Below are 26,753 nucleotides of genomic sequence, written 5' to 3' on the forward strand. Positions count from 1 at the left end.
CACCCAACTGTTTTTATATGATCTTAAGGGATTTAAATTTCAAAGAGTTTTGGAAAATGAAATTTGAGCGAACTCCCAGAAGAAAATAAGACAACAGTAGGTGTAAGGATTCTGATCGAAATGGCCAAGTAATAAAATAATACGTATATCAAAACAACATACTTAGAACAGTATCTTGTAATAACTGACTAAGTTTGATGTCAAGCCAACTTTCGTTTCAGATTTCTAAGGTTAAATACGCTGCTCAAAGGATAATTAATGTCTGAAGCATAATGTAGTTGAAAAGGCTTGCTACTATCTAATAAACTTAAGCGGTGTATTTATTATGACGATTTATTTTCCCTGCTTCATGATTTAAGCATTTAATAATGACCTCCCAATTTTAGTTCATTTGATAGTTTAGAATAAAAGGCGAAACTTTTCTGTTTACAAAGAGAAAAGTTTTCTTCATAAAAGCGCATTAACAAATAGTACAGTCTAGCGCATCTATCAATATAAGTACTAAGCACGATATATTAGGATTTTGCTTAGGAATTTTCCCTTGTTAGATTCCCCAAAAGAATTGTTGTAATTTGCAAAGTTGTCTATGCATCGCTTTTGCACCCTTTCTCCGGTTATTTTTATTATTTTTCTCTAAGCAGAGTCTCTTTAATTACGAAGTTATGACTTGAGAACGAAGCCTTGGGTGATATTCTTCTTGATTGGCTCAGCTTTGCTCTCATGAGTCGTAGTTCAGAACCATTTACATAACTCCCTCTGGCGTTCAAGCTGTTCTGGAGAATAATCCTTTAATTCTTATTGCTTGTAGGAACTCTTCGCAGCCAATTTCACGTTACGTACATTCTATCACGAATAAAATAAAATAAAAATTGAGGAAGCTGCAAGATTCTTATTTGATTGAAATATAATAACACCTTCGGGAAAATTATTGAAGTTTTCAAACCAAAATACGTTGAAGGCAACAAACAGTTATGGTATTTTGCAAAGATAACTTCTCGAGAATTTAAATACTTTATGCTAATTAAATACTTCTTACTATTTCTGTGTGTGTGTTCTCGTTAAAACTATTTTTTAGGAATGAATTCTGATAAATTCTCTAAGTACAGGGTGATCATAATTAAACTGTGCCTTTTAGATGAAAAACGGTTAGTCGTAAGTAACTGAAATTTTGCATAAATAATATCCAGATCATGCTTGAAAGAAAAGGCATGACAAACTGTTCCAAAACGTTTGCTTTACCTATGCAAAGTAGGTATGACTGAAGTGGCCGGAAAATGGCCATAAAAGTAAATGATTACAAGCAGTCATTTAATGAGAATCAACGCTTATCTTATATTGTAAATTATTCACAAAATAAAGTATTTGTTGTATTTATTGTGTAGTGCCAGCATACTATTATTATTTTATAAACCCACCCTAGTTTTAAACTAATAAGAAATTCTGCAGGAAGTCAACAAATCACATTTAAATTTAAGCTAGTTTCAAAGTTGGCTAGCGCAGTACCCCAATGTCAGATCGATGTTATTCATTGTATCACGAATCGCGAACGCCTTCAAATATGTAGATACTGTTGCTCTAATCTTACAATAAACAATCTTAGGTTGAAGCTTACCAACATAATATTTCTTTACTACAGTTTAGATGACCAGAAGAAAATAGGTGTTTGTAAGGACGAAGCTGTACTTTACTTTCAAGCTGTACTTCATGTCATTTTGGGGTACTGTCGGATGAAAATCACTTATTACAGAATTTACCCCTAATTTGTTAGGGGCTGTTGTATTATATCTGTATAACCTGCATGCTTAAATCATTTTAGCATATATTCGTGAATAGTCCACCCATAGTCCAACCACGCGAATTTTTAACGCCTGTCTTTTATCACAATGAAAAATAATGTAAACGTGTGTTTTCTTTTTCTGATATAATGGTGTATTAAGGTTTCTCGAAATGGTTAATGTTTTTCATTATTGTGTACATAAGTTGTTCATTCCGGGTGACTCTTAAAACGGACTCCGCAGTCCGTTGAGTGCTGGTCGTAGAGGTTTACTGTAAATAGTCAAAATAAGGACCAGGACTCAACAAACTTGGTCACCATTGTCAGCTGAGAAATCTGGTTTAGCAACAGATATTTTACACATCACTCTAGCGGGTCTAGTACTGGGCTGCTAATTGTTTTACGATCATTGTGATTTGAATCATGCAAGGATTGTCACGACTTTCAACGAAGGTGCAGTAAGATGGAGTTTTAGGAAGGATGCGACAGAATTATTGTATGAAAATCTGAAGAGCGTGACGCAAATAATAGTATAATCAGTCATATCCCGCTTTCATTAGGATAGCATGAAAATTAGTTATTTGGAGAGAATTTCGCAATTACACTCCTCGACAAAATTAACAGAGCACCCGCACCCTAAAAAGTCGCACATAGGGTTCGAGGATCTGTTCTCGGTACCCTTATCAAAAACATGGAGTGTATGCGGCCGTTTATCATTATTCCGCCTCACACGAGAATATCGCTTCCACCTAAGTTTCTCTGATATTGGAGGAATAGTACCGCATTCCTCTTTGTATCTAATAACGTATAGAATCAGTAGGCTAAAACGGGACTCATCAGAGAACAGAACTGGAACCCATTTGTCAGGGCTACAAGTCACATGTTCGTTGTTTATTGCACCAGTTTCGACGAGCTCTGCGGTGGTTTGGGGTTAATGGGATACAAAACGCAGACTTCCTTGCGTAGAGTCCACTTGAATTGAGCCTTCTTAACACAGTCCGGTTGGAAACGTTTTCACCTGTGGTGGCAACATCAAGAGACATTGATGACGGGACATCGTAGGATTTTGTCTTGCTTGCTGTTCGAGCCAGTCTGTTCTGGTAGAATAGCTGGCCAAGGTCGCCTGAGGGTTACTTTGGCCAGCTCTTCTTGTAACGGTTCCCGTTTCCTCAAACTGCTTCCATAGTGCCGAGACGACGCTGCCAACATTAAGCCAACGTGCCACCTCTGCCTGCGACTGCTCGGCTTCATGTCATCCAACGGCCCGCCATCTCTAAGGATCATTTAAAAGACGACCAGTTGTCATTCTGAGTGCTGGAGATGTGGTTATCCCACTGAGTAAGCTAAAAAACGGGAATGAAGCGATGCGGTCGCAACCCCTATTTTTATAGGCATGAATAATTTGCATGAAGTGCGGCTCTGTAAGGTGATAGATCGATTTCTATTGGATGCTCGTGATTTGCATGCCAGGATGCCTATTTTATCAAATATTCTCCTTTGGCGATTCTGTTCACAATAAAATATGCATGAAAAAACATTTTGTTCTGTTAATTTTGTCGAGCAGTGTAATTTCTTATTCAACATCGAAATAGCAAACTTTATCCTCTTAACTGATCAGGTAAAAATACATAAATTCGAAAGTTATTTATTATTCTTGAAAGCATTAGTATTTTTCTTATGGGGTTCGCATGCACGAAGGTCGTATGTTTATTTGATCTGTGTTGCTTCCACAGCAGTTGCTACTATTAAAATAGAATACATTTAGCGAACAAACATAAGTAATACTATCACTTAAAAGAAAATATCTACTAAATTTCCGATAAATGTTTATAAATGCAATATACACTTGCTTATTATTGATGAAATTTAACTTTAATCAGTTTGGTTTAACTCATTACGATGATGGTTAACTTAAGCGCATTAAAGATAACAGAACATCAACAAAGGTCTATTTATTTTAATTGCAAATCATGAAAGAATGTTTTTCTAATATTAATAAAAGTATTTTGATATAAATAAATGTAAATTTACGTTGGCTACTATTGTCAGAATGGCGTTGTCTACGAATCAAGAATACCGTTTATTTCGATTCACCATCTTGTTTGGATTCAAAGAATTCCAATAAAAGGTATTGAGTATAAGTATCTAGTTTCAAATGAAGAAAACGGAAACTGGACATATCGTCTAAACTGAAACTAATGATGGTGAAATATGTTGCAAAAGAGTTAACTTTACGTGTAATCTGACCACATTTTCGAGTAAAAATGAGTACGGAAACGTAAAGGAACTAAAACCGGCAAGTTTCTTAATATTTCAAAAAACACCTCTGTCGTGTCTTTTGCTTCACTGGACATTAAATTTTAAAATACTAGAGTTAATATTTAATGATTTAATCACCCTGTATGTCATCTTTATACTTGACTTGCGATGTAACGGAATTTATAAATTATACATTTATAGTCTGGTTTACGAAAGGAAGGTGGACTTGTGCAGTCACGATGCCTACCTGTGCGTGTTCCAACTCCCCATAACTTTTTCATGATTACAGTGCCATCTGAACCAAATTTATGAGCACGTATTTGAAGGACGAAGCTCTTATTTCGATCCACCGTCTTGAAATAAGAATGAAAGAAGCCCCTTTACCATGTTTATAAAAGAATTGAAGTGAGCTCAATCTCCTTCTGCTTAGAATTTTATTCATCGGATTTTGAGAATCTTGTACAGTATTACGACGTGATCAGTTGAATAAAAAGTCGCTATATGAGTAAATATTATTTGCTAATTTTTGCACATTATTATAAAATCTCGTTAAAGAATTTTTTTTTTTTTTTTTTTGCGTGTTGAAGATAGTGGGAGAGTTCAGAAGCAGGCCATCTAAATAATCAAGATAATATAATTTTTGCAATGCAAGACACGATGCGCTATCATTAATATCCGGACAGCTGCACATCTACAAATAACTTTTATTTGCATGAAAACTAATAACGTGTACCAAAAAATTGACTCATTAAAACAGCGTCTAGTCACCATGGAACCCTTAATGAATAGATTTATTTTTAAGACATTAAGGCCAACTTCGAACATTATTTCTTCAACAGAATTACTGGATAATCTTAAATACCTATTTTAAGATAGAGGATATAATTCTGATTCTCGCTCAGAACGTCAGTTGAATTAGGAGTAGGCCAAGAAGTGGATTATCGGCTTTTCTACTTTCAGCAGGCTTCAGAACCCTTCCTGACTCGCCATATAAATTTTATAACTTACACCGATCATATCAAATATTTTTTTCCTTCGTATGGATTCTGGCAGTGTCGATCCATTGGTGATATACACTGTACTGCCACTTTACTAGGTACACCTACCTAGTAGCGTGTTGAACCTCCTTTAACCTTCAAAACAGCCTGATTCGTCTAGGCATGGATTGAACAAGATTCTGCAAACGTTGTGCAGGAATGGAGTACCATGCAGACATGAGTGTGTCACGCAGTTCCTTAAGATACGACGGAGGTATAGGTCTGCAGCGAACAGCCCTTTCCAACTGATCCCAAAGGTGTTCAATAGGATTGAGATCCAGGGACTGAGCGGGCAACTGCAGCAAAAAAAGTCATCGTCATCTTCCTGGAACCATTCCAAAGTGATTCGGGCTTTGCGTATTATTCTCTACAGAGAATATTAAAGAGAATTAATGGATATGGGGGTATTATTCTCTACAGAGAATAATACCCCCATATCCATTAAGCTTTTTAGACCACTAAATTTTAATTCTAATGTCAAGCTACAGGACCGAAGAGAATAATCGCTCCATATTTATTAAGCTTTTAATTTTATGTCAATCCATGCTGTCAGAGGTATGGTTTCATTGCTGTCAGAGGTATGGCGTTTGAAGACAAGACGTCTTGAGCGCTCAATGTTGAGACCGAGGGGTCTTGAACACCACAATTCTTGACAGTGGGAAAGATGTCCCACAATTTTTTGTAAAATTGATATAGCCTTCGCAAAGAATTATTAGCGCGTTGGACTAGGAGAGTTGGCTGGAAAAGAAGCTCCCTATATCTAAAATAAAGGCGATCCTGTTGTTTTCATAATATAATAGAATATGGGAATTATCGAGCACTTAATAGCTCTCTATTATCAAATTAATAACAAAGGTACGCGATGTAGCCGTCGGTTGTTGCACCCCATTCGCGACAAAGTGCGACTAGTGGTCCGTTGAGATATTTTGTTCTGCGCACCAAGGTTCTATTTTGACGTGATGTGCGACATTGTGGCCCGTCTGTTTGCTTGCACAATTCTAGCCATCCTCCTCTAACCTCTCTCATACTGGACTCAACACAACGAACAATATTGCTCAAAACAACTCGAGCCTGCAATACTGTGAGCACGGAGGCGCTCCAGGTTCTTACTGGATCCTTACTCCTGGTACTCGAAGTGATCAGATGCGGACTAGCATACTACATATCAAAAGGAATCTCTGTGACCTACTCGGGCTTTACGATTGAACCCACACATAATATAAAAATGGAAAAGGCTCGGCTCTTGGCACACTTAAAACAGGAATGGCAAAACAGGTGGACAGACTCAACCAAAGGAGAGGTGACACGACGCTTCATACCTGATGTAGACAGGTTTTTCCAAAACTACCTGTATGGTTTCACCCAGGCCGATATGCCACCTACTTATTGACGGGTCACGGCCCCTTCAACGAGAAACTAACATCTCTGGGTCTCCTCCAAGACCCCAACTGTTCATGTGGCGAATCGGAAAGCTGGACCCACCTCATGCACGAATGTACAAATTACGAGGACCTACGTGGAAATCTAATAACAAGATTGACCTACGTGCCGCGAGGCCAGGAGCATCATCTCTTGGACACAAGCGAAGAATATAAGAACCTCACCAGATTTGCACAGGAACTCTTTGCCAGAAGAAGAACCTGTTCTGCGATCAGGAACTAAGGGCACAGTATGCCTTGTAGCAGACATTAAACTTCCACAACACCGGACTATAAGCAGCACTAGACCACCCTTCCTGATGATGGAAACAGGATCAACGGACCAGACCCATCCGGGATGCAAAAGAGACATTCCACGAGACTACCCTGGTCGTGTATATAACCCATAAATGTGACTGACCTCAACCTACCTGGATGGACACATAGCCAATGAATGACATCGGGGAACTGGTTCCGACTGCTTCATTGGACCCATATCTTTTTCCCCACCTTGAACAGCAGATTTGCTGCCAGTGCGCCAACTGGCGACCGAGCTGGGCACTCTTTCCTGGCTTTCTTTCCACTCCACTTCCCTGGCAGGGGGGGGAGGTGCCTGTCCTATTGTCTCCTCCCTTCCTCGCCACCCCCATTTTTCCTTCTGGTGGGGCATGGGCATGCCCCACTGACACCTATTGGGGTCGCCTTCCCTATTGACTCCATATTTCTGTCTCCCCCCCCAGTCTTCTGTCTCCCTCCCCTACTCTATCTGTACACAAGCGATTGCCCTACACGTCCAAATTTAATCATGTCCAAATTACTGTTTGCCAATAGTTTCGGCCTTTCAAATCCTAGCACTCTTACCCCCCCCCACGCGAAAGATCAAATCTTTTTTTTTTTTTTTTTAAGGTCCTAGCCACTGAAATCTCAGGAAATTAGGTGGCAGGACCTGCCAGAGTAATTAATTATAATGCTGATATACCTGGCCTGCCTCCACGGGGCTGAGTGTGGACAACGTTGGGCCTCAGTAGGGGTCCAGCGGCTAAATGGCCAGAAGAACAACGGTACATAGCACTATACATATACAATATCCACACACTTTTAAATCTCTGGCCCTTCCAGTGAACTGGCACACCTACAATGAAAGCAACGCGGAGATGGGGGAAACCCCTGGTGCCGCTTGACACTAAATACAATCTACACTCTACTCTCATCAACAAGCGATTTTCTTCCACAGGAGTGCCATTGAGAGGATGTTTTCTGTTTGTTGCACCATTCTCGATACACCCTTGAAACTCTGGTGCGTGAAAATTTCAGGAGAACTGCCGTTTCAGAGATGCTTTGTCCAGCACGTCTTGCACCTAATACCATGCCACGTTCGAAGGCCGTTAGATCACTCATTTTCCCCATTCTTGCTACGGTTTGTACGCTTAACTGATACTAGAAAGGTTGTTCTGCTGCATTTACTGCCACAACTGTGGTCATGTGACTTGCAACGTTGTAGGACAAACCATTTGTGTGCACAGCAGGGGTGTACCTAATAAAGTAGCAGCACAGTGTATATGCTTATGTTACCCATCTATGGAAACATTTGGTGACACTCAAGCAGTTTCTCTTGACATTTCAAAACTTTTTTTTATCGTGTTTGGCATAAAGGTCTTCTAAATAAGCTTTCATTTCATGGTTTTCCAACTGTTCTTTATAATTGGGTATCCAGTTTTCTCTCTGACGTCTCACTGCAGGTGATGGTAGAGGGCTCTGTCTTCTAACTAATGGTGTTTCCCAAGGTTCAGTTCTTTCTCCCGCGCTTTTCCTCCTTGTATATTAATGACCTTCCATTGGCCGAAAATCCTGTCCATAGTTCTGCTGATGATAGCACTTTGCAATTCCACCTTTCAAATTTGAGAAACTTTCCCTGCACAAAGAGCTTCAACTTCCTTTTCGAATATCTACTACCCATTCCTCATATGCCTTGAATTCCTCTCTCAAAAAAGGATTCTTCCGATCCTATGCTTATCTTCAATGACACTTAGATTTCTAGGCAAGATCATATATCTCTATTAGGGATTACCCTGACTTCTAATCTCTCCGTGCATAAGCACATCGCAAATATTGCTTCTTCTGCATCTAACAAACTGGGTTTCTCTTTCGTTCTCGGCATTACGTTTCTTCCAAACAGCTGCTCACTGCGTGCAGATCTGCCCTACCATGGAATATTGTTTCGACATCTGGAACGGTGCCTCAAAACTACTCTCAGACTCTAGACCATATTCAGAAGAGGACAGTTAAGTTAGTTAATGACCCATCTGTAACAAAGTCGCTCCACTCTGTCCCATAGACATTCAGTTTCTGCTGCATGCCTTTTCTATAGATACCTCAATGGACACTGTTTTTCTGCATTGGCTTCTATAATTCCCACTCTCTCTTCCAAACCAGTCCGAACGCGTGCTGTAACAAGTTAGCATCCTTTTACTGTCGAACTTTAAACTCGCAGATCCAATTTTTTTTCTTCCTGATTTATTTCTTTATCTTCCTTGTTCTGGACCAACCTCTCTCTTTATACGTATTTCCTTAAAATTACAATCTACAGAAATTCAACTCTAATGTCAACAAGTATCATCTTTTATCTTAACTTTCAACCCATACACAGTAGTAAGTATTATAGGTTCTAATACCGCTCGTGCTTGAGGTTTCATAAAAAAAAACAAAAACAGTAACTTAATTTTCAATTAAATCCATATAGAAAAGGTACAATCCTACTAATTTCGGATTTAAAAATTCAGCTTAGAGGAGTACGTTTCGAAAGCAAAAACCTACGCAGCGATGTGGGCAACAAGGCAAGAACTGGGTGGTATAAGAAATGAAGAATTAATATCCTAATAAATACAAAATTGTATTGTAATCATCCCATTATCTGTGGCTTCAACATAGTCCTTAGCTTCAGAAACGTAGAAGAACCTGCGACATATGAGATCGCTGACCAGTTGAATTTTCCCCCTTCTGGATGTTGTGAGAGGAATATTATTTCTGAATAAATGTATTTATTTTACTCAATTTAAAGTATAAATCACTCCAGTACAGCAGTACGTGCTAGTGCGATAGGAATGACATTAATGTAAAATGGAAAGACATCTAGTCCTAAAGTCTGCAGGATATGCGGCACTGAGCAGTCACTATCTTCATAGGAGCAATACTATCTGGCACTTTTGCTGAATAACAGCAGTTTTGTACGTCTTATTGGCATAAAGTTTCTCTTTATCCATGCCAAGTCAGTTCATGAGATTTTTTTCGAGTTGGACGAAACATCCTTTGGAGGCATCTGAGCTGGTCAAAATTGAAGTGTAGCGGCCTCACTTCGGTTTCCTTTGCAGTTCTTTGGTAGCGAGAAGCGAAACAATCCCAAACGTTTTGAGTCCAACTTTGATTTGAGTACTTTCGCCTGGGTAATTATGCTGGTTCTGATTATGATTGATTGCTAGGAGGGCCCAGTTGAAGATGGTTTAAAGGTTGCTTTCTAATACTGTAAAGGGTTTACTGAGTGTTTACCACCTAGTGATCAGTTTTCGATGCTAAAGAACTCAAGTCGAGGAGTGGATGAAAAGACCAAATTGGTCTTTTCACCCTCAACAATGCAATATATTGGGAGAAACACCAGTAAAGGTAACGTTTTGCTCTCCAGAGGCTGCACGGGTCTTTCTCTTTGTAATTGCAAAGTGATACGAGAACTTGTCCACCCGTGACTCGTGGTGATATGCGGCTCTGTTAACAGGGACTTTCCAGGAGGATCGTAATGTTGTTTTACTATTTTTCTTGTTTCCATTTGAAAACAAGATCTGGGAGTGAGTTTCGAGGGGCTTTTAGTTCTAAGCCAATAGTTGGAGGTATATTATGGTGTTTTAAATTTTGCGTGTGACAACCCTATGAGATATGCACAGAGTTCTTGTTTCTCTTGAGGCGACGAATATCCGGAGGTGCATAGGAAATAAAGCTCTTATGTAGCGACATGGAGTCAAGCGCCGTCTAAAAAGGGAATGCAGACAACACCTCCCTAAAGTACACCGCTGTTTATGGCGTACTTGAAGTGAACGTTATTATGCATTATGAGAATGTCTTCCAATTAGTAGTTCTCTGAGCATAGTGCATGTAATCCTAAGATGGTTTTCTAGAATTAAGTGGTTGACGGAGAGTCTGTCGTATGCTGCTTTGATATCAAGGAAAAGTATAATCCTTTATTGTTTAGGCTATATTGGATTCTTTAGAAGATCTCAAGGAGGTTTTTAATAGTTGGTCTGGTCTTTATAGCGGATTGTAGGTAGCTAGGTTAGTAGCCAATGCAGTGTTCATTTATTTGCGAAGGCTGATGATTCTCCCCCTTTCCTCCCACTTGTGTGAGTTTTGTGACACCATTCAAACAATGGGACACCTGTTAACTCAATGTTTGGATTTTATTTGGGCACCGTTTTGTGTTTTAGCGCTTTTACTCATCTGACTGAACCATATATGGTCAGTAAAAATTTATCTGACAATGACAAAGTGTCGGAAATTTTAGTTTTTAAAATTATAAACATGTATCATCGTATATAGTTGTTTTATTAAAATCTTATGTGTACTTGGCATCTTTTATACATATTTTTGGCGTCGTTAACCTATTTCTAGGTTACGCATCACTTGTTAACCCTCTTGAACTTGTACTTCGTGTAATATTGCCTCAGATGCCAATCGCTATAAAACAACTCCTCATCAAGCAAGTATTTGGCATGTTACATCGTATGGAGATATGCCTACCCGTATATACTTTCTGGATTTTTGTCTATTGTTCTTAGTAATGTGCTTTCTGATATGATATTTCCAGAATAAGAGTATAGGCAGACATGAGTATACTGTTAAAGATGAATGCAAGGAGGATATATTATGAATTAACTGAATATTTTTAATACGAATAAGGGAAATCTATCAGACTTGGCAGTACATTTGCTTGGTAGATGTATACTGTACAGATTAATCTTTTTTTTTTTTTTTTTTTTTGTCAGGTCGATAGAGAAAAGCAGAGTATGGTTAATTACTGGAATAATCAGTGGAATCGAAGGATGCCGAAATTAGAGACGTGCGATCTGCCCAGTCACTTTGTTTATTGAAGTGGTGAAACCCACTCAGAGCAAAGTTTCCAGCATCCCCCAATCACCTTCAACCCATGCAACGTACTAAGTACTATAGGTTTTGATAGCTTTTATGTTCGAGGTTTTTTTTAATAAAAAAAATTCAAGTAGCATATATAGTCAGTGCCCTTATTACCTGACTTTGAAAAAATTCTCTTCAAACGGGAAAGCTTTCCCATAGGAGTGCGCAGATTGGCTTATCTCCTAGCTCGACCTTGAGCATTGTTCTTGCTTTTTGGCATGTGGAGTTATCTGGACCAGCGGCTTCTGGAAGATCCCGAAGAGTCATTGCTTGCATGTTGTGAATGGAGGTTTAAGGTTTTTCGAGATTCATGGGTTGATTCATTAGAAGGTAAAAAATAAATAAAAAATAAACTATTTATTAGTGTCACTGGAAAGTTATTTCATCTACCCATGTGCATTGTCTGTAAATTGCGTGCGTTCTCTGGTCGATTTGCCTGCTTTGCTTGACAGAAAACCCCCGATTCCGGAGGGAAAACTTTGCTGTCTACACCTGAGACCAATTAACTCAGCCACAGAGTGAAAAATGCCAATAACAGTTCCTCGTGGAATCGACGGGATTCGAACCCGGGCCTTCTCACCCAGTTTGATGAGGACGATGACGATGCCACTGTGCTACCGCGCAGACTATGAGCAGGTTTTGATCTTTGAAGCCCCTTCACAATTTATCTAGGATGTTTTGAGATGTGTTTTAATGTTTGTTTCATTAGGGGATTACTGGGAGATCACCATCGGTCCACTGATTTTTAGCATTTTTATAATCATATCTATAAGAAATTTGAGGAAAAGGCAGTCTTCGAGGAACTTTGGTTGGTGTGCTTTCCGAGTTTAGGAGTTAAGATATTTAAGATGATAGAAGAATGATCAGAAGTAAAATTCTAAAAAAAATTTTAAATTAAGAGTTTATCCATATTGTGGAAGTTAAGTCAAGGTTTTGTGTTCCACTTTTTGGTGGGAAATGTGGTGAAGCCAAGGGATAACTGGACTGTCTTAATTCGTCCTAATGCAGCTAGGAAATGCCTCATTAAATTCCCTTGCTATTGTGGTTGAGGTGAATGCGTATATTTGAATGAATACCATATCTGAGATTCTAAAGAAACTAGGAATAATAAACTCTTATGGTAGATTTTTAAAAGCAAAAATCGCAAAGAAATACTCCTTTCCCCGTTAATCATTTTGCCCCACCAACTTCCCCTACGTGAAAAAGTTCCTGAGCACAAAATACTGGATACTCAGAAGATGCAGAAACATGTTTATAAAAATCTCACGATTTCAGAATACACACAGTACTGACGAAGATAAGCATAGTTACAGTAAAGTGAGCTTTTCTTGTCCAATTTTTACTATTATATAGGACACATCACCAATCGAAAATATCTGTAAATCACAATACAAAAATAGGTCGGACAGGATTTGAATCAATGCTCAGAACCGCACTACTAAATTGAGATGGTCTAAAAAGGTTATTCGCTGAAATGTTTCAGAAATATGTAAAAAGATAGTCTGTACTAAAATGTTTTAGAGATTTTATATTACAAAATGAAAATTAGAAAATCTTGATTCCAAAATGAACAAACTAAAATGGCTTTCAAGTCGGTAAGATGAATTCATAAATATTCGTCATATGCATTCATAAAAATGCACTGCACATGAACAAAACAAAGGAAATAGCATAAATATTTCGAAGCATTTTCATATAAAAAATAAAAAAAAAACGACCTAAAAATTAATTTATACATTGAGCAAAATGAATTTATCAATACAATCTTCCACTATCATAAATTATAATCTTACTTTTAAGGAAGATTTTAATCTCCCGAGAAGTTATTGGATTATTCCTGTATCATGCTTAAAATTTGCAGTTAGTGGTAGATTTAACTGACATGAATTAAAACAAGAGAGAAAGCTGATAAAGAGCAGATTAACTTGATCATTTAAATTGCGCGAGCAAGCACACATAGTTATACCTTGAAAGATTTGCCAATATCGTACTTATCAGGTATTGTCTGAGCGCCTATTTAATATTGCATTGTTAAGTTTATCAGAACGACATTTTGAATTTAAAAACGCCTGCTCCTTACCTGAATGTATTCATCTTCGCTTCTCATATGCTCAGCAATAAACTCTATAGCTTCGGTAGCCTTGTAGGCTTCTGGAGACAGGAAGAGCACATCTCCGTTTTCGTTGTCTGTCCTGTGTGGACCACATTCAGAAGTGGGCTTACGTACTACGGTACAGTTGGGGTGGTGGATGTCCGCCAACTCTATAGCATCTACTTTATTCCTCAGGTCACAATGTTTCGGCTCCGGAGAGCCATCGTAATGATAATGGATACCTCTTCCTGGCATCTGCATCATCCATCCAAGTCTTGTTTTGGTGGGTCTCTTCATAAGGAGCAAGATAGGAAGATATTTTAAAAACACCACACGAATCCAGTTGGGCATCCTGTGCGTTCGGGGACCCCGGAAGTTCCAATTAATGATAATCACAGTTACCAATATGGACATAGTATTCATGAGGAAGGTGAAGAGGAGATATTTGGCAATAAGTGGAAGAACTAGTGACGTGGGCGGCAGGATCTTGGACACCAGCAGCAAGAACACCACCAGTGATAGTAAGATGGAAATACCCAGGGTCACTTTTTCGCCTGCTTCGGCCGGCAAATAGAAGACAAGAATACACAGGAATGAGATCAGGCCTGTTGGAAGTATAAGGTTAACTGTGTAGAAGAGGGTTTTTCTGCGAATTGTGATGTAAAAAGAGATATCAGTTTCTGTGGGTTGTTCGTTCTTAGTGCCGTTGTAGACATTGAGAAATGCAGGCACCTCAACAATGTCCCATGTTCCGCTTTTCCAGTAATCCGATAGATCAACCCAGTTGTTCTCATTGTACAGATTCAGAGATACTTGGTCGCCATTGAAGGTCCACGAGCCAAACTTCATGACACACTTTTGCTGGTCGAATGGGAAATAGGTGACGTCGATGGTGCAGGAACTCTGGTAGATGGCAGGAGGTACCCACATCACCAGGCCGTTTGGGTAGATCAACACATTGGATTTGTAGCGAACCTCGTAGTTACCGTCGGCGCTAAACATAAATGAAAATACTTTAATAAATTTTCCAGTAAACGGTGTGATATCTGTGAATTATCATGGAACACGCTACACTACGTATACGTTAATCGATAATAACCTAGTCCCAATAATTATCGGAACTAAGTTATTATTAATCTCATTTTTTACTCACATTAAAAATCACATTTTATTCAAAGTGTAAAATTATAATTTAACAATTTGAATAAAATGTGATTTTTGGAAGTGATAATTGTTCATGTACCCAGAACATTTAAAAACATTTATGGATGTCTGAAAAGTATTGAAAGTTGTCAGTTACGCAACTGTTCTATAAATACTCTACAAATCTGAATCTGATTGGAAATGAGAGATTCAGTCTACAGAGGAATGTAAAACATCAACGATCGTACTATAACTTTCCATAACTTTCAACTGAGATTTTCATGTCACGCGTTTTAAAAGGTATGATGCATACAATTCTCTGATAGAAGTATCCAACCGCTAAAATATGAGAATGGCTCAATTTTCGGCAGTACGTACATGAATATAAATGTTTCTATTGGTGTCTGTCATAGGAATGGAAAGTTGTAGATGTGAAACATGATCAGACAGCGTGAATAAACGCGTTTGCCTGTTGTTATAGTATGTTGTCGAGTGGAAAAGGTATCTGTTTAACTGATATAACGACTGGTTACCAGAATTCCATGGAATTAATATTAAATATAAAAATGAAGGTACATGAAAATTAAAAAAAAAAGTGGATTCCAGAGAGTCCTATGACGAGTGTAAATGCATACTTTTACGGACTATTAAAGAGCTTATATTTGGAGGAAATGAACTTTCACCGCATCTCAGAAGGAAAATACTGCTGCTCCACCTATGCAGATAAATCCGCAGTCTTCCTTACCATTCAATCTAGCCATACCTTTTTTGGTCCACATTGGACGATCAACTACGGAAACAGGACTAATGAAATCAAACTTACAGGAACTAATGATAAGTTGGAATAGTCACCTCTTTAAGTTATTCAAAAAAACGGGGAAGATGATAAACTTCCAATGGAGAATTTCCTCTGTGATAATCACTTTCGTCACTGGGAACTTCCTCGCAAATCTGTGTATATGATAATTGCATCAGAACTCAATCGCCTCACATTTTCTTCAATTATATACTGATGGCTCAAAAAATGGATACGTTTCTGGCAGATTGCTACTACTGATGGCGCCTCCGTAGCCAGGTGGGAAGGAGCAGCAGCAGCGCGTAGCACACGCTTCTTGATTAGACCGGGGTTCGAGCCCGTCACCACCAAATACGGAGGATGCGGAAAGGTCAGGGAATGACCACCGCATATTCCCAGAGCAATATGGCCTTAGTTGCTAATGCTCCTAAAAACCAAATAACGAACAAACAAGCTACTACTGACGCATGTTTTTATTTGATTTTAAACCCATCATGCAGCAGGAATTGCTAATTGAAGGAGTCAAATCTGGAAGAACCAAACGAGTAAGAGTCGGCTACAAATAAGCATATTCCGTAAGCATGGAATTCCATCTTCTGGAGGGATCACATGAAGAGGTGGGCCTTTCCTGGGAGGACATCGAACATATCTAGCTAATAAATCTTTCTACTTACAGCCGATAACTCACAAGTTCATTTTACCATTCTGTACTCACAATAAAGCATGTCCTCTTAGAATGTACTTATTATCAATCTGTGAGAAATAAGACTTTCAGCTTCATAACTTTGTCATATGGATATATAGAACTACATTTACTAAGGAATGGCGTAAATATAACTGAGCTTTTCAAAAAGAATCCGCTCGTGCAACTCATTTTAGTACAATCATATAGCCGTAGCATGAGAAACCGTTTACAAAACTAAACTATTACAAGTTAAGGGAATTATTGCAGACTGAAACAAGTAATGTTGGAAGTGGGGACAACTGCCACTTTCATTAAAGCGAAAGTTACAAAATCAAACTACCAAATAAAAGAATTAATTAAAAATGCAGAATAGATAAGGAGGGTCCTAAACTCACCCATTCAATCAGAGGCACGGTCTCCTGTTTAAAGAATGATGCAACTGTTGACAGAAGCAAGAGGATAACCCCACCCTCCACTGCACCAAACCCACCGAGTGAATACAGACACTCACTTAAGAGGTAAAAAAAAACACTGGAAATTTTAGGGCAACCACAGTGGCCACTTCTTGAAGGAGGCATCAATCCTGTGGAAATTGCCAAAACGTTTTGTCATGGCCTGGTAACAGCAGGCCAAGGATGTCAGTGGCTCTGGACATACACGATGAAGACGACTTAACCATTGAAGTCGTTATGCGAGCGATCAAGACAAATAACGGAAAACAAATCTTCAATATGGTTAACTCCATAACTAGGAATCAACTGAAATGTAAATTTTAATGTCTGCAGAAGGCGAGAATCTGCTAAAACTATGATAGATACGAGACTAAATTACACTAATTAAGAGAGGGGTGCATTGTATATATGCTGCATTTTGTACGTGAAACATAATGATAAAATATCTCGCTATATACCTCTTGAACATGGATGGCATATGAGGTAAGATAAGCATATGTAGTTTTATTATAATCATTGATGGCCTTTGATTTTCATTACTGATGAAGATGACTTATTGAATTGTCTTCTCTTTCTTATTCTTTTTATATAGGGCGCCTTGACTAGCTTACATCACGACAAACAGACAACTTTCTTGTAAGGGAATTGTAATGATTGGTAAATATTTAAGAAGATTTGTGATACATTTTCTGAAGTGTATCTGCAGTAAACGTTGAACTTAATCTTAGTCATGGGTAAAAGTTGCTTTTATTCCTCATTCGTTTCATCTTGATGCAAGTAAGCAACTATTGTGGTATATTATCACGTTAAAGACGATTTATCTAATTTGCTTTAAATTAATTTTAATACTAGGTATCATCATCGGCCAATATACTTACTTATTGAAGAGCACAATGTCTGGTTTCCACACTTTATCTGGTGGAAGGCGAAGCACGGATATTCCACCGTAATCGGCCTCGTCCCACCGAAGCTGGTAATCTTCCCATACCTAATTAAAATAAAGTTTATACCATAAGTTACTCTACCCCCACAACAACATATTTTGGTACAAAATCTGGAGATGGTTAAACAACGAAAACACCAGTTCCTTCTAAGTAGCTTTTAAATCTTGATTTGTCATTTCTTTAATAACCTGCAGGTGAATATTCATTATATTCATTGTACGTTGGATGAGTTGATTACCCTCCAACTTTTTTTTTAACAAGAAGACAGATCCAATGGAGACTGACATAATTACCATAAGATATCTACTATAATTTCTAACCCGTTAATTAAAACTCTTGAATCATCGCCAGCTAATTAAATAATGTTAGCATTTTTTACGCTCATTAACTGGCCTCTAGAGCTTCCTACGATGAAGATAAGCTGTTTAGTGACATTGCTGAGGCAAGATAACAACGTTGGCGACGTATGCATCGGAGAAACTTGGCTATCATAAATGTAAATTATTGATGGAGTTTATAGTTTTAAGTAAACATTCGTTTAATTTTGAAAGGACATATTGGAACATGTTTGTGCAATAATATGCAAATGAGCGTCCCGGTAAACATAGGAGGCGTACTTGAGGGCACAGGGCATCCTATTAACAAGCTATTTTCCCGCTGACAAATGTGCTTACTTAGAACCAAATCAACCTTCAAAAGTGAAAGAATAAATTTATGCCGATAGGATTCTCATATTTAATAAAAAAACGTTTTTAGAAGATTCTGCTTTATTTTGGTGAAAGCTAAACAATAACTGGACTTATGGCTTCATCCGTAATGAATACATGTTAACATTTTCTTTGTCTTCGTCTTACCAACCTTCACAGATAGCCAAGGTTGGTAAGATTAAGACGGGAGAGAAGTTTTATGGGTTTTCTTCACACTACGACCGATTTAATGTCTTGGAAGAGGAGTGCATGGTTCCTCCCTAAAACAACTTACAGGCGTTATATACACCAACGCATCGTGGTCATTTCTAAATACCAAACAAATAATCTCGTCTACTGTAGAGCTACACAACGATATTCATTAATATTTACAAAGTATATGCTCGTACTTAATTATAATATAATCTTAATACAAAATATTTCCTTTTAACAATAGTTTAGTTATTGATCGAGTATCTGTAAGTTCTGCATATTAGTTGTATGAAGTACAGTGTTATCTGCATAGCGAAGGTTGGTAATCACTCTACCGTTGACATATTCCCTCATTTCTTCCGTCTGGTGCTATCTTGAAAATGACGTCCGAGTAGATCTTAAACAGGAGGTATCTGGTGAATACACATCCTTGTCTCACTCCTCGTTCAATGTTAGTACTTTCTGTCTTTCTGCTATCAACTAAAACCGATGCCCTTTGGTTCCAGTAAAGGTTTTCAATTATTCGGATGTCCTTTTAATCAAGGATCGCGGATGAGCTTGATGTGCTGGACTCGATTAAACGTCTTCTCAAAGTCATTAATACAAAGATGGATGTCGATAACTTTGCATCATGATCTGGGCAAAAAACAGTGTTCTCGTTCCCAGTTCTACCCTAAATCCAAACTGCACATCATCCATTGACTCCTCACAATTCCTGAGTATCCGATTTGAATTATTTTTAGGAATCGGCCTATCAAACTGATTAGTTGGAAGTCTCCACAAGTCCTGGTGTTCTGTATTTTGGAAAGAGTGGTGAACAGAGATGTTATCCGTCTTGTCAATTCTATTAAATAACGCAAAGTGGTAATTCAGGACATTTTTGGAGACTTGCTTAGCAACTAGGATTCCCACTCCATTCTGGCGTATGTTGTTGTTATTTCCAGACAGTATACTGTCATGCAGTCAGAAACACTTTAATAGCTCAAAACAGGCCTGTAAATTCATACTATAATATGCTATAGCGATGAAAACGGAATCGAGATTCGTCATATCAGAAAACACTTGTTTCGCTGTCCTGTGAAAGATTGGCCCACAGCGAGCACTTATCACTATTACATGTGCAAAAAAAAACCAAAAATAATAAATAAAATAAGAACCTTTATTCAGTATCAAATTAGGGCACTTTTGTTTCGAATAACCGTAATAACAGTAAGTGTGCAGCATGGCATGGATTCTATAAGGTGTTTTAGTGATTTTTGGTCTAATTGTAACCTTCTTTCAGCAAAATATCGCTTAGCTGTGACAGAATTGAAGAGGGCTTAGTTTCCGAATATCTCTCCCCAGCATATCCCACACATTCTCGATAGGACTGAGATCAGATGAATGTGTGGGCCAGAGAAGATAGTGGAATCCATATCATGTGATCTAAGCCATTTTTGCACGAATTTAGCATGATGCGCTGTTACACTGACATCCATGAAGTGGCTATCACCTTCAGGATAAAAGTGTTGCATTGCAGGATGCAGTAGGTCTGATACATAATCCAGGTGCTCCCTGGATGGCATTCAACCTTTTACCGGTATCAACGGACCCAGTCCGTGCCAAAACAAAACATTTTCCATACCATGATACCACCAGATGTTTGGCTTGTCTTAACAAGGCAAGCAGGATCCATCGCTTCGTGAGGTTCTTGCTATTCCACTGTCCAATCACGACGTTCTCGGCACTACTCCAAGCAGATTTTTCTGTTTGATTTATTTTTTCTGAAACAAGTGGCTTCCGAATAGGCAGACGACTTTCAATACCCAATTTCTTCGATTCTCTGTGCATGGTACGGCTTGAAATGGAGTTATATGGAATATTCAACAAAGCCCAGAAAAAAGTTCTGGGTTTCGTTGAATTTAGATGTTATTTGCTGCAAGGATGTTCTATTTTTCAGTACAGTACAGCGTAAAGTGCGACGACTTCGCTCTTAAAGTATTCTTTTTGTGCCACAATTATGCGTTTTGAGATGTGGAAGAACCGCTTGCTTTCCAGTCATTAAGAACCTCTGAGATGTTGTTTTTGAGAAACCAGTTATGTCTTTCATTTCTTTAGTCGTAGCTCCTGTTAGACGTGCATCCGAGATTGCGAAACGCATAATTTTTACGAAGTCTTCCTTCAATATGTTTCATTTCGCTTTGTTATTGCTTGATCACGTATCTGTTGGATAGTTTAAAATGCAAACTAATTCTTCAAAAATATGACTTCTTTCTCGTTTCAAAATCTAAGCTTTCAGCAGATGAATAAATAATGCATTCAAGCTTTTTCGCTAATGAGAAACTCCTTTCTTTAATTCCAGTCCATTAATTTTTAATTTCTTATTTCCAGCCTTCTTTAATTTTTAATGGACGTTCGTTTACAACCACTAGGTTAGCTTTAAACATTCGAGTCAGTAAAGTTGATCTCTACTAACTTTAATATTTGTGTTCGTAACAGTGCTGATCTTGAAAAGATCAGTAGTTTTACGAACACGCTAATTCACTTCAACCATTAAAAACATTCATTTATTCAGTTTAACCACTTAAGACAGCTGTTAGGAGGGAAACCAGGCTATCATGACCACTATGTATTGGTTTTTTTGCTGCGACATTGTACCACTCTCTATATCGAGGCAAAAGCATTACCGGAGAATATTCGAGAAAATTCCGGTCGTTGTAATGCACATCTGCCAGAATATCATGGAACGCTCCCAGGAGAAAGTCCATTCATCCCTCTCCTCATGATCGAATTTTATAAAATACAAGTTACGAAGTCTGACAAAGTCCTATGATTGATTTTCTTTTTTAGCCAGGTGGCAGCACTGATTCTGGCTTTGAAAGAATGTTCCAGGTTTGTTCCTTTCAAAAATTGCAAACTTGAAGTGTTTTCTTTCTTCCAGAGTAATTACTGTTGTAAAGTACAGCCGAAAATGTACTATTGTGTATAAGTTGGGATTATCAAACAGAGATCCTCAATGTCTCTGTTTGTAATATATCAAAATTCCAACTGAAAGAATGTAAAAATTAAAAAAAAAAAAGCCAGGATATAAGCCAAAATTATTTGAACAGTTACCCTTAGATGGGTAAAAAATGCCAATTATCATTGCTGTATTCTGGATTTACAAAAAAAAAAAAAAAAAAAAATGAAAGCATTTACGCTGCTACATAATAATAATTTCTCAAGTCAAGGATTCTCAATCTTTAGAACTTCATATAATAAAACCGTTTAATTGGAAATACAGAAAAGAAAATTTAAAACCAGAGGCAAAATTTTAGAAAATTGTGCTATTCCATCCTGAGTTGAGCCACCGGCGGTGGTTGAGCGCGATCCTTCCCCCTACCGGGGGGGTAGCCACTTGAGAACCTCTGACTTAAGTAATGGCCGAAGACCTGAAATATGCGACGAACGGTACACACCGATTACTTAAGTAAACAACACCAGTTTGCTCTAGTCTAATTTTTAAAATTAGTGCTATTCTTTTCGCTAAGATACCCAATATTGGAATACGAAAGCTAAGTTGTTTTCCTAATAAATCGTTTGTAAATAAGAGACACTTAAATTAAACAGCGACAATGTCATTGGAATTTAAATAAGTAGGCGTTTATACGTGTACTGCATCATTAAGCGAAACGGTTTTTCATCCTATACTTGTACGTTAAGCCTTGGAATTTTAATAATTGCAGGCAATTTCCGCGCCTCCCTTGAAGTTTCTGCTAACAATGCCATATAGATTATACAGGATTTGGCTACCCCCCCCCCCACAAGTTACAAATTTCCCTGCAAAAAGAACTATCCTACTTAAAGGATCGCTCCAGCTAACTAGATCACAGATAAAAATTTAATTGCCAGCAGAACCATTCGCCTGGTAACGGAACTACAGTATCTTGGCGTCATTCTTGGTCCCAAGCTTACCTTCACTCCACACTTATCAGGAATTAGGAAATATACTGTTCTGGTTAGTCGCAGAGATTAGGGCCTGAAGCGTCGTACCTTAGCTCTTTACTACAAGGCCGTTTTCTTGCCCATAATCACATACTGTGCTGGGGTGTGGTTCAGCCGTGTCACCCTCAACAAGAACATGAGGAAATTAAACTTAATTCAGAGAACCATCCTCCTTGTTACTACCCATGCATGCTGCACACAGGGTACTCCTGCCCTTCAGGTCCTGACGGGTTCTCTCCCCTTGGACCTGGAGGTCATCCAAAGAGGTCTCCGGGCCACCATTCTTAATCACTCAATAGATCCGGCTGCTGATATCAAACGGGAGAAGAGAAGCTTTTCATCCTTCCTTGCCCAAACTTGTCAATCCAGATGGAACATCAATAAAAGGACCCATCACCCACAACTTCATCCGCGATATCTCTAAAGTCTACCCAACGTTGTCTCGCTAGTTTTCTCCCAGGCTATATACTACGTTTCTCCTTGCATGCCTCAGCTCTGTTAACACCAAACTGACATCTATGGACTTTACCGAGGTTTCCAAATGTCAATGTGGTCTCATTGTGGATTGGGAGCACCTTATGCACTTCTGTTCAACATATGAGGAGCTTCGGTGCCGACTTATCACTCAAATTCAGGACAAACCACAAGGACCCGAATTTTTATATGTCAACGAGAGCACTACTACCAAGCCTTTTCCTACTTCGCTCAGGAATTGTTCAAAATTGCCAACGCTTCCTAACTAGCTGAAACACCGACCTGGCCTTTCCAGTCACGCTACTATTAGGAACCATCACACTTAATGCAGTCATCGACGGACTGATTCTACTAGATTTGACAAACCGAACTTGTCCTCCTGCAGAATTTGATTCATCCTGGACTTATTTTCTAACTGGACTGAACCCATTACCCAATGACTCACCCAGACTCCGCCTCTGGAACTCCTCAACCACAACTTATATACAAATCACCTATACGGACAGCTAACCCTGGACTTTTGTTGGAGGGAGGGTAAAAAAAAAGTAAACTGCAGCTATTATCAATCCACTGCAGGATTGGAAGCCTTCTCAACAATTCATGTTGAGGGAAATCTGCCACACTGGTCCAGTGAAGGTTGGCAGATCGACCGTATTTAGCAGTCAGCTAATAAATAAGTTTTCATTTTAGAATTTTGTTCCTCAGTGTGACTCCCGCCGTTTAGCCGGTACATATATGCCATCTACAGAATATTTCCCTCAACGCTCGCCCCACTATGTTGGGTATGATACTAGAACTAGTCTAGAATCGACGACCTCCCCTCACAGGGTAGAAACAACCCCATTTGGAATCTCGTCGATGACGTGAGGAGTTTTTATGGCCCTTTTTCACAACGTGGCTGAGTCAGTCGGTCTGAGGCGAGGGTGGCATGATTTTTTTTGCCGGAATCTGTTTTTTTCGTCCAGCAAACAGAAAAAAATGACCACAGAACACACTCAATTTATAGACAACATATACGGAGCAATATGCCTTAGTCGCTGATGCTCCTAAAACTTCTATTACAACAACATAACCAGCCTCTTTGATCTCGGTTTTTCTACCCCAGTAAAAGTCGAGTTTGTTAGTTCAAACACATCATATTTTGTAAATTCCCTCAGAAAAAAAGCCTTACGTATTAAGGTACGGAAAACAACGTAACCAGCCAATCGGTCCACCTCGATTAATTCACAAATCCGGAAGTGTTTGCTTAAACGTTTTGCTAGAATTGATGGGGTGCTCCATCCGGAAAGCGCTCCGGGATACTCTTTTAGATAGTCCTGGTGAATTTGGGGGAGAGCAAAAGATTCTTTCGGTTGACTTTAGGACTGTGCATTACATTATATTCACCGACTGTGCCACTCACATGGAAAGTATATACTTGATGCTTTGAAAGAGATCTTGTAGTTTTTACGGCTTTAAGGACAAGCATTTCCTTACCATTCTCAAAACTTATTTGTGGCATCCAAGGTCTCGGCTACCACGGTAAATTGGTTTCATTTTGCCACAGAAAATACTTCTCTCACACCTTCGACGCTTTCATCACTTATGCTTGGTCTACCACTTTTCTTCGCGCGACTCAAACAACAACCGTGCGCAGGTTCGTATTCCACTGAAGTATAAAGTACGTAATGGAAAGATTCTTACCATAATGTGTCATAAATTTACGTTACTCCTTTAGTTTCTTCAAACAGAAACACATACTGAGCAGTTTCCGCACCTAAAACGTTGTGGGTGGTAAACTTTGGGTATGCAATTATACAGCCATGTATTTGCTTTTGAATTTAGTAAAAAAAAAGAATATTTTATAGTTGTCTTCCACTACTTTTGAGTTTCTCTGTAAGTAATGAATTGACAACTATAAAATCATAAATCGAAGTATTGTATTATATAAAAAGAGATTTTAGGTATTATCAGTGTAATTAGCTAACTCAATCTTGAAAATGAGTAAAAACACTTTCGCATAAACTTTTCTAGAACTCTGTAGGTAGTTTATCTGTAAAATGGTTGTAGAGTTTTTTATGAGCATTAGCGACTAAGATCATATGTTTCGTGTATATTGTCTGTGAATTGCGTGCGTTCTGAAGTCAATTTTTTGTTTCGCTGGATGAAAAACCCAGGTTTCTGGAGCAAAACCATGCTATTCTCTCCAGAGATCGACTAGCTCAGCCACGTTGTGGAAAAGACAAATTTCTCTCGTCATCGACGAGACTCGAACTCAGGTGTTTTTCACCCGGTGTGAGGAGGATGGCGATTCTACCGACTGCTACCCATGAGGGCAATGAACTATATCGATATTCACTAGCGTCCTTTCTTGTTTATCCTGTCTCTGAAAAATAACTGAAGTCTGCGCACCACTTAGGTTATAAAGATTATAATGAAAAGAAACTGTCTCGTTGAACGTTTCACCGGTTTCGGATAGTTAGCCATTACTTTAAGTTCTTCATCGATTTCGTGCCACAAAAAAGAGGCGTCATTCTCATAATGTAGTTCGTCCTGCTTAAATCTGGATTTCCTTTGTTCCATATCCTCTTTAATGTAAAAAAAAATCTTTCAAAACAAAATAATATATAATAACAAAAATTTAAAAAAAGTAATTTATTTCAAAATAATTAATAAACAAATCGGTCCTCCGTGTTACCCTAAAAACAAAATCATCTTTATAAGTACGCATTTCGTTAGCTTCAATAAAACTGTTTCAGACTTCCATTCTACTGTTTTTACCAAAAATTATCGAAAATATTAAAATTAATTACAGCATAAGCCGGCGTATGGTGCTTGGATTTCATTATTCATAATTTTTAGATGAAATTTCTTTCGTCATGTTATGAGATGTTGAACGTTCGTAATATATTAGAATTCACTGTTCATTATACGTTAGAATTACGAGCAAAATGCTAATTTTGTTACCACCTACAACGATGGACAGTGCTTCCCAACTATCAGGAATAAATATATGGAACTCCATCATGCACGAAATTTACAACTTTGGATCCTGAAAGTGGGAGGACCATTTCTTGTCTACAGTAAAGCAAGTAATGCGAGCAAATACAGAGAACTTAAGAAAAGAAAGTGAGGGAAGGGAAATGTAGTACAGTTTTCCCTCAGTATTGAGTTAGTCAGTAACAAACAGAAGTGGTATTTTCTAAAGAGAAACTCTGATTTTGTAATCGGAAAAACATCGACAACGTCTCAATCCCAGCTATAACAGTAATCCTCAAGGAGTATTTCCTCATTTCAGGAAGCACTTTAAGCATTCTCACTAACACCCTTCAAGAAAGACAAATTATCGCAATAAACGGGAAACAAACAGCATCTTACTGTATCTCCAGGGGTGTACCTCAAGGGGGCGTATTGTCCGCCACTTTCTTTGCAGTAGCACTAGCCCCATTTTTAGCTCAAAACTGTGAACAATTTATTACATATGCTGACGATTTGAAATTTTTTGTAACATCTAAAGAACAAGAAACTGCACCCCATCTATCAGAGGAAGCAAACAAGGCAATCAAGAAGCTAGAAGAATATCTGCACTACATTGGCCTGAAACTTAATGAAAAGAAAACTGCCCAAATGACCTTCACCAACAAAAAGAAGAAAAATGAAATT

The 26,753-nt window shown here is 38.4% G+C and overlaps 1 protein-coding gene across 1 annotated transcript in view; it reads right to left on the reverse strand.

The window, feature by feature from the left end:
- LOC150080593 (acetylcholine receptor subunit beta-like 1) overlaps window positions 1-26,753 on the reverse strand; it is a 186,028-nt gene that overhangs the window by 22,006 nt on the left and 137,269 nt on the right. Inside the window, exons 4-5 of the mRNA XM_090381681.1 lie at window positions 17,710-17,819; window positions 13,744-14,749 (exon numbers count right to left, since the gene is read on the reverse strand). Of these exons, the coding sequence (XP_090237807.1) occupies window positions 13,744-14,749; window positions 17,710-17,819 (1,116 nt within the window). The remainder of the gene's footprint in view (window positions 1-13,743; window positions 14,750-17,709; window positions 17,820-26,753) is intronic.

The sequence above is a fragment of the Mastigoproctus giganteus genome, chromosome 9 (genome assembly GCF_048544385.1).
Source record: "Mastigoproctus giganteus isolate SK-2022 chromosome 9, ASM4854438v1, whole genome shotgun sequence".
Classification (NCBI taxonomy): domain Eukaryota; kingdom Metazoa; phylum Arthropoda; class Arachnida; order Uropygi; family Thelyphonidae; genus Mastigoproctus; species Mastigoproctus giganteus.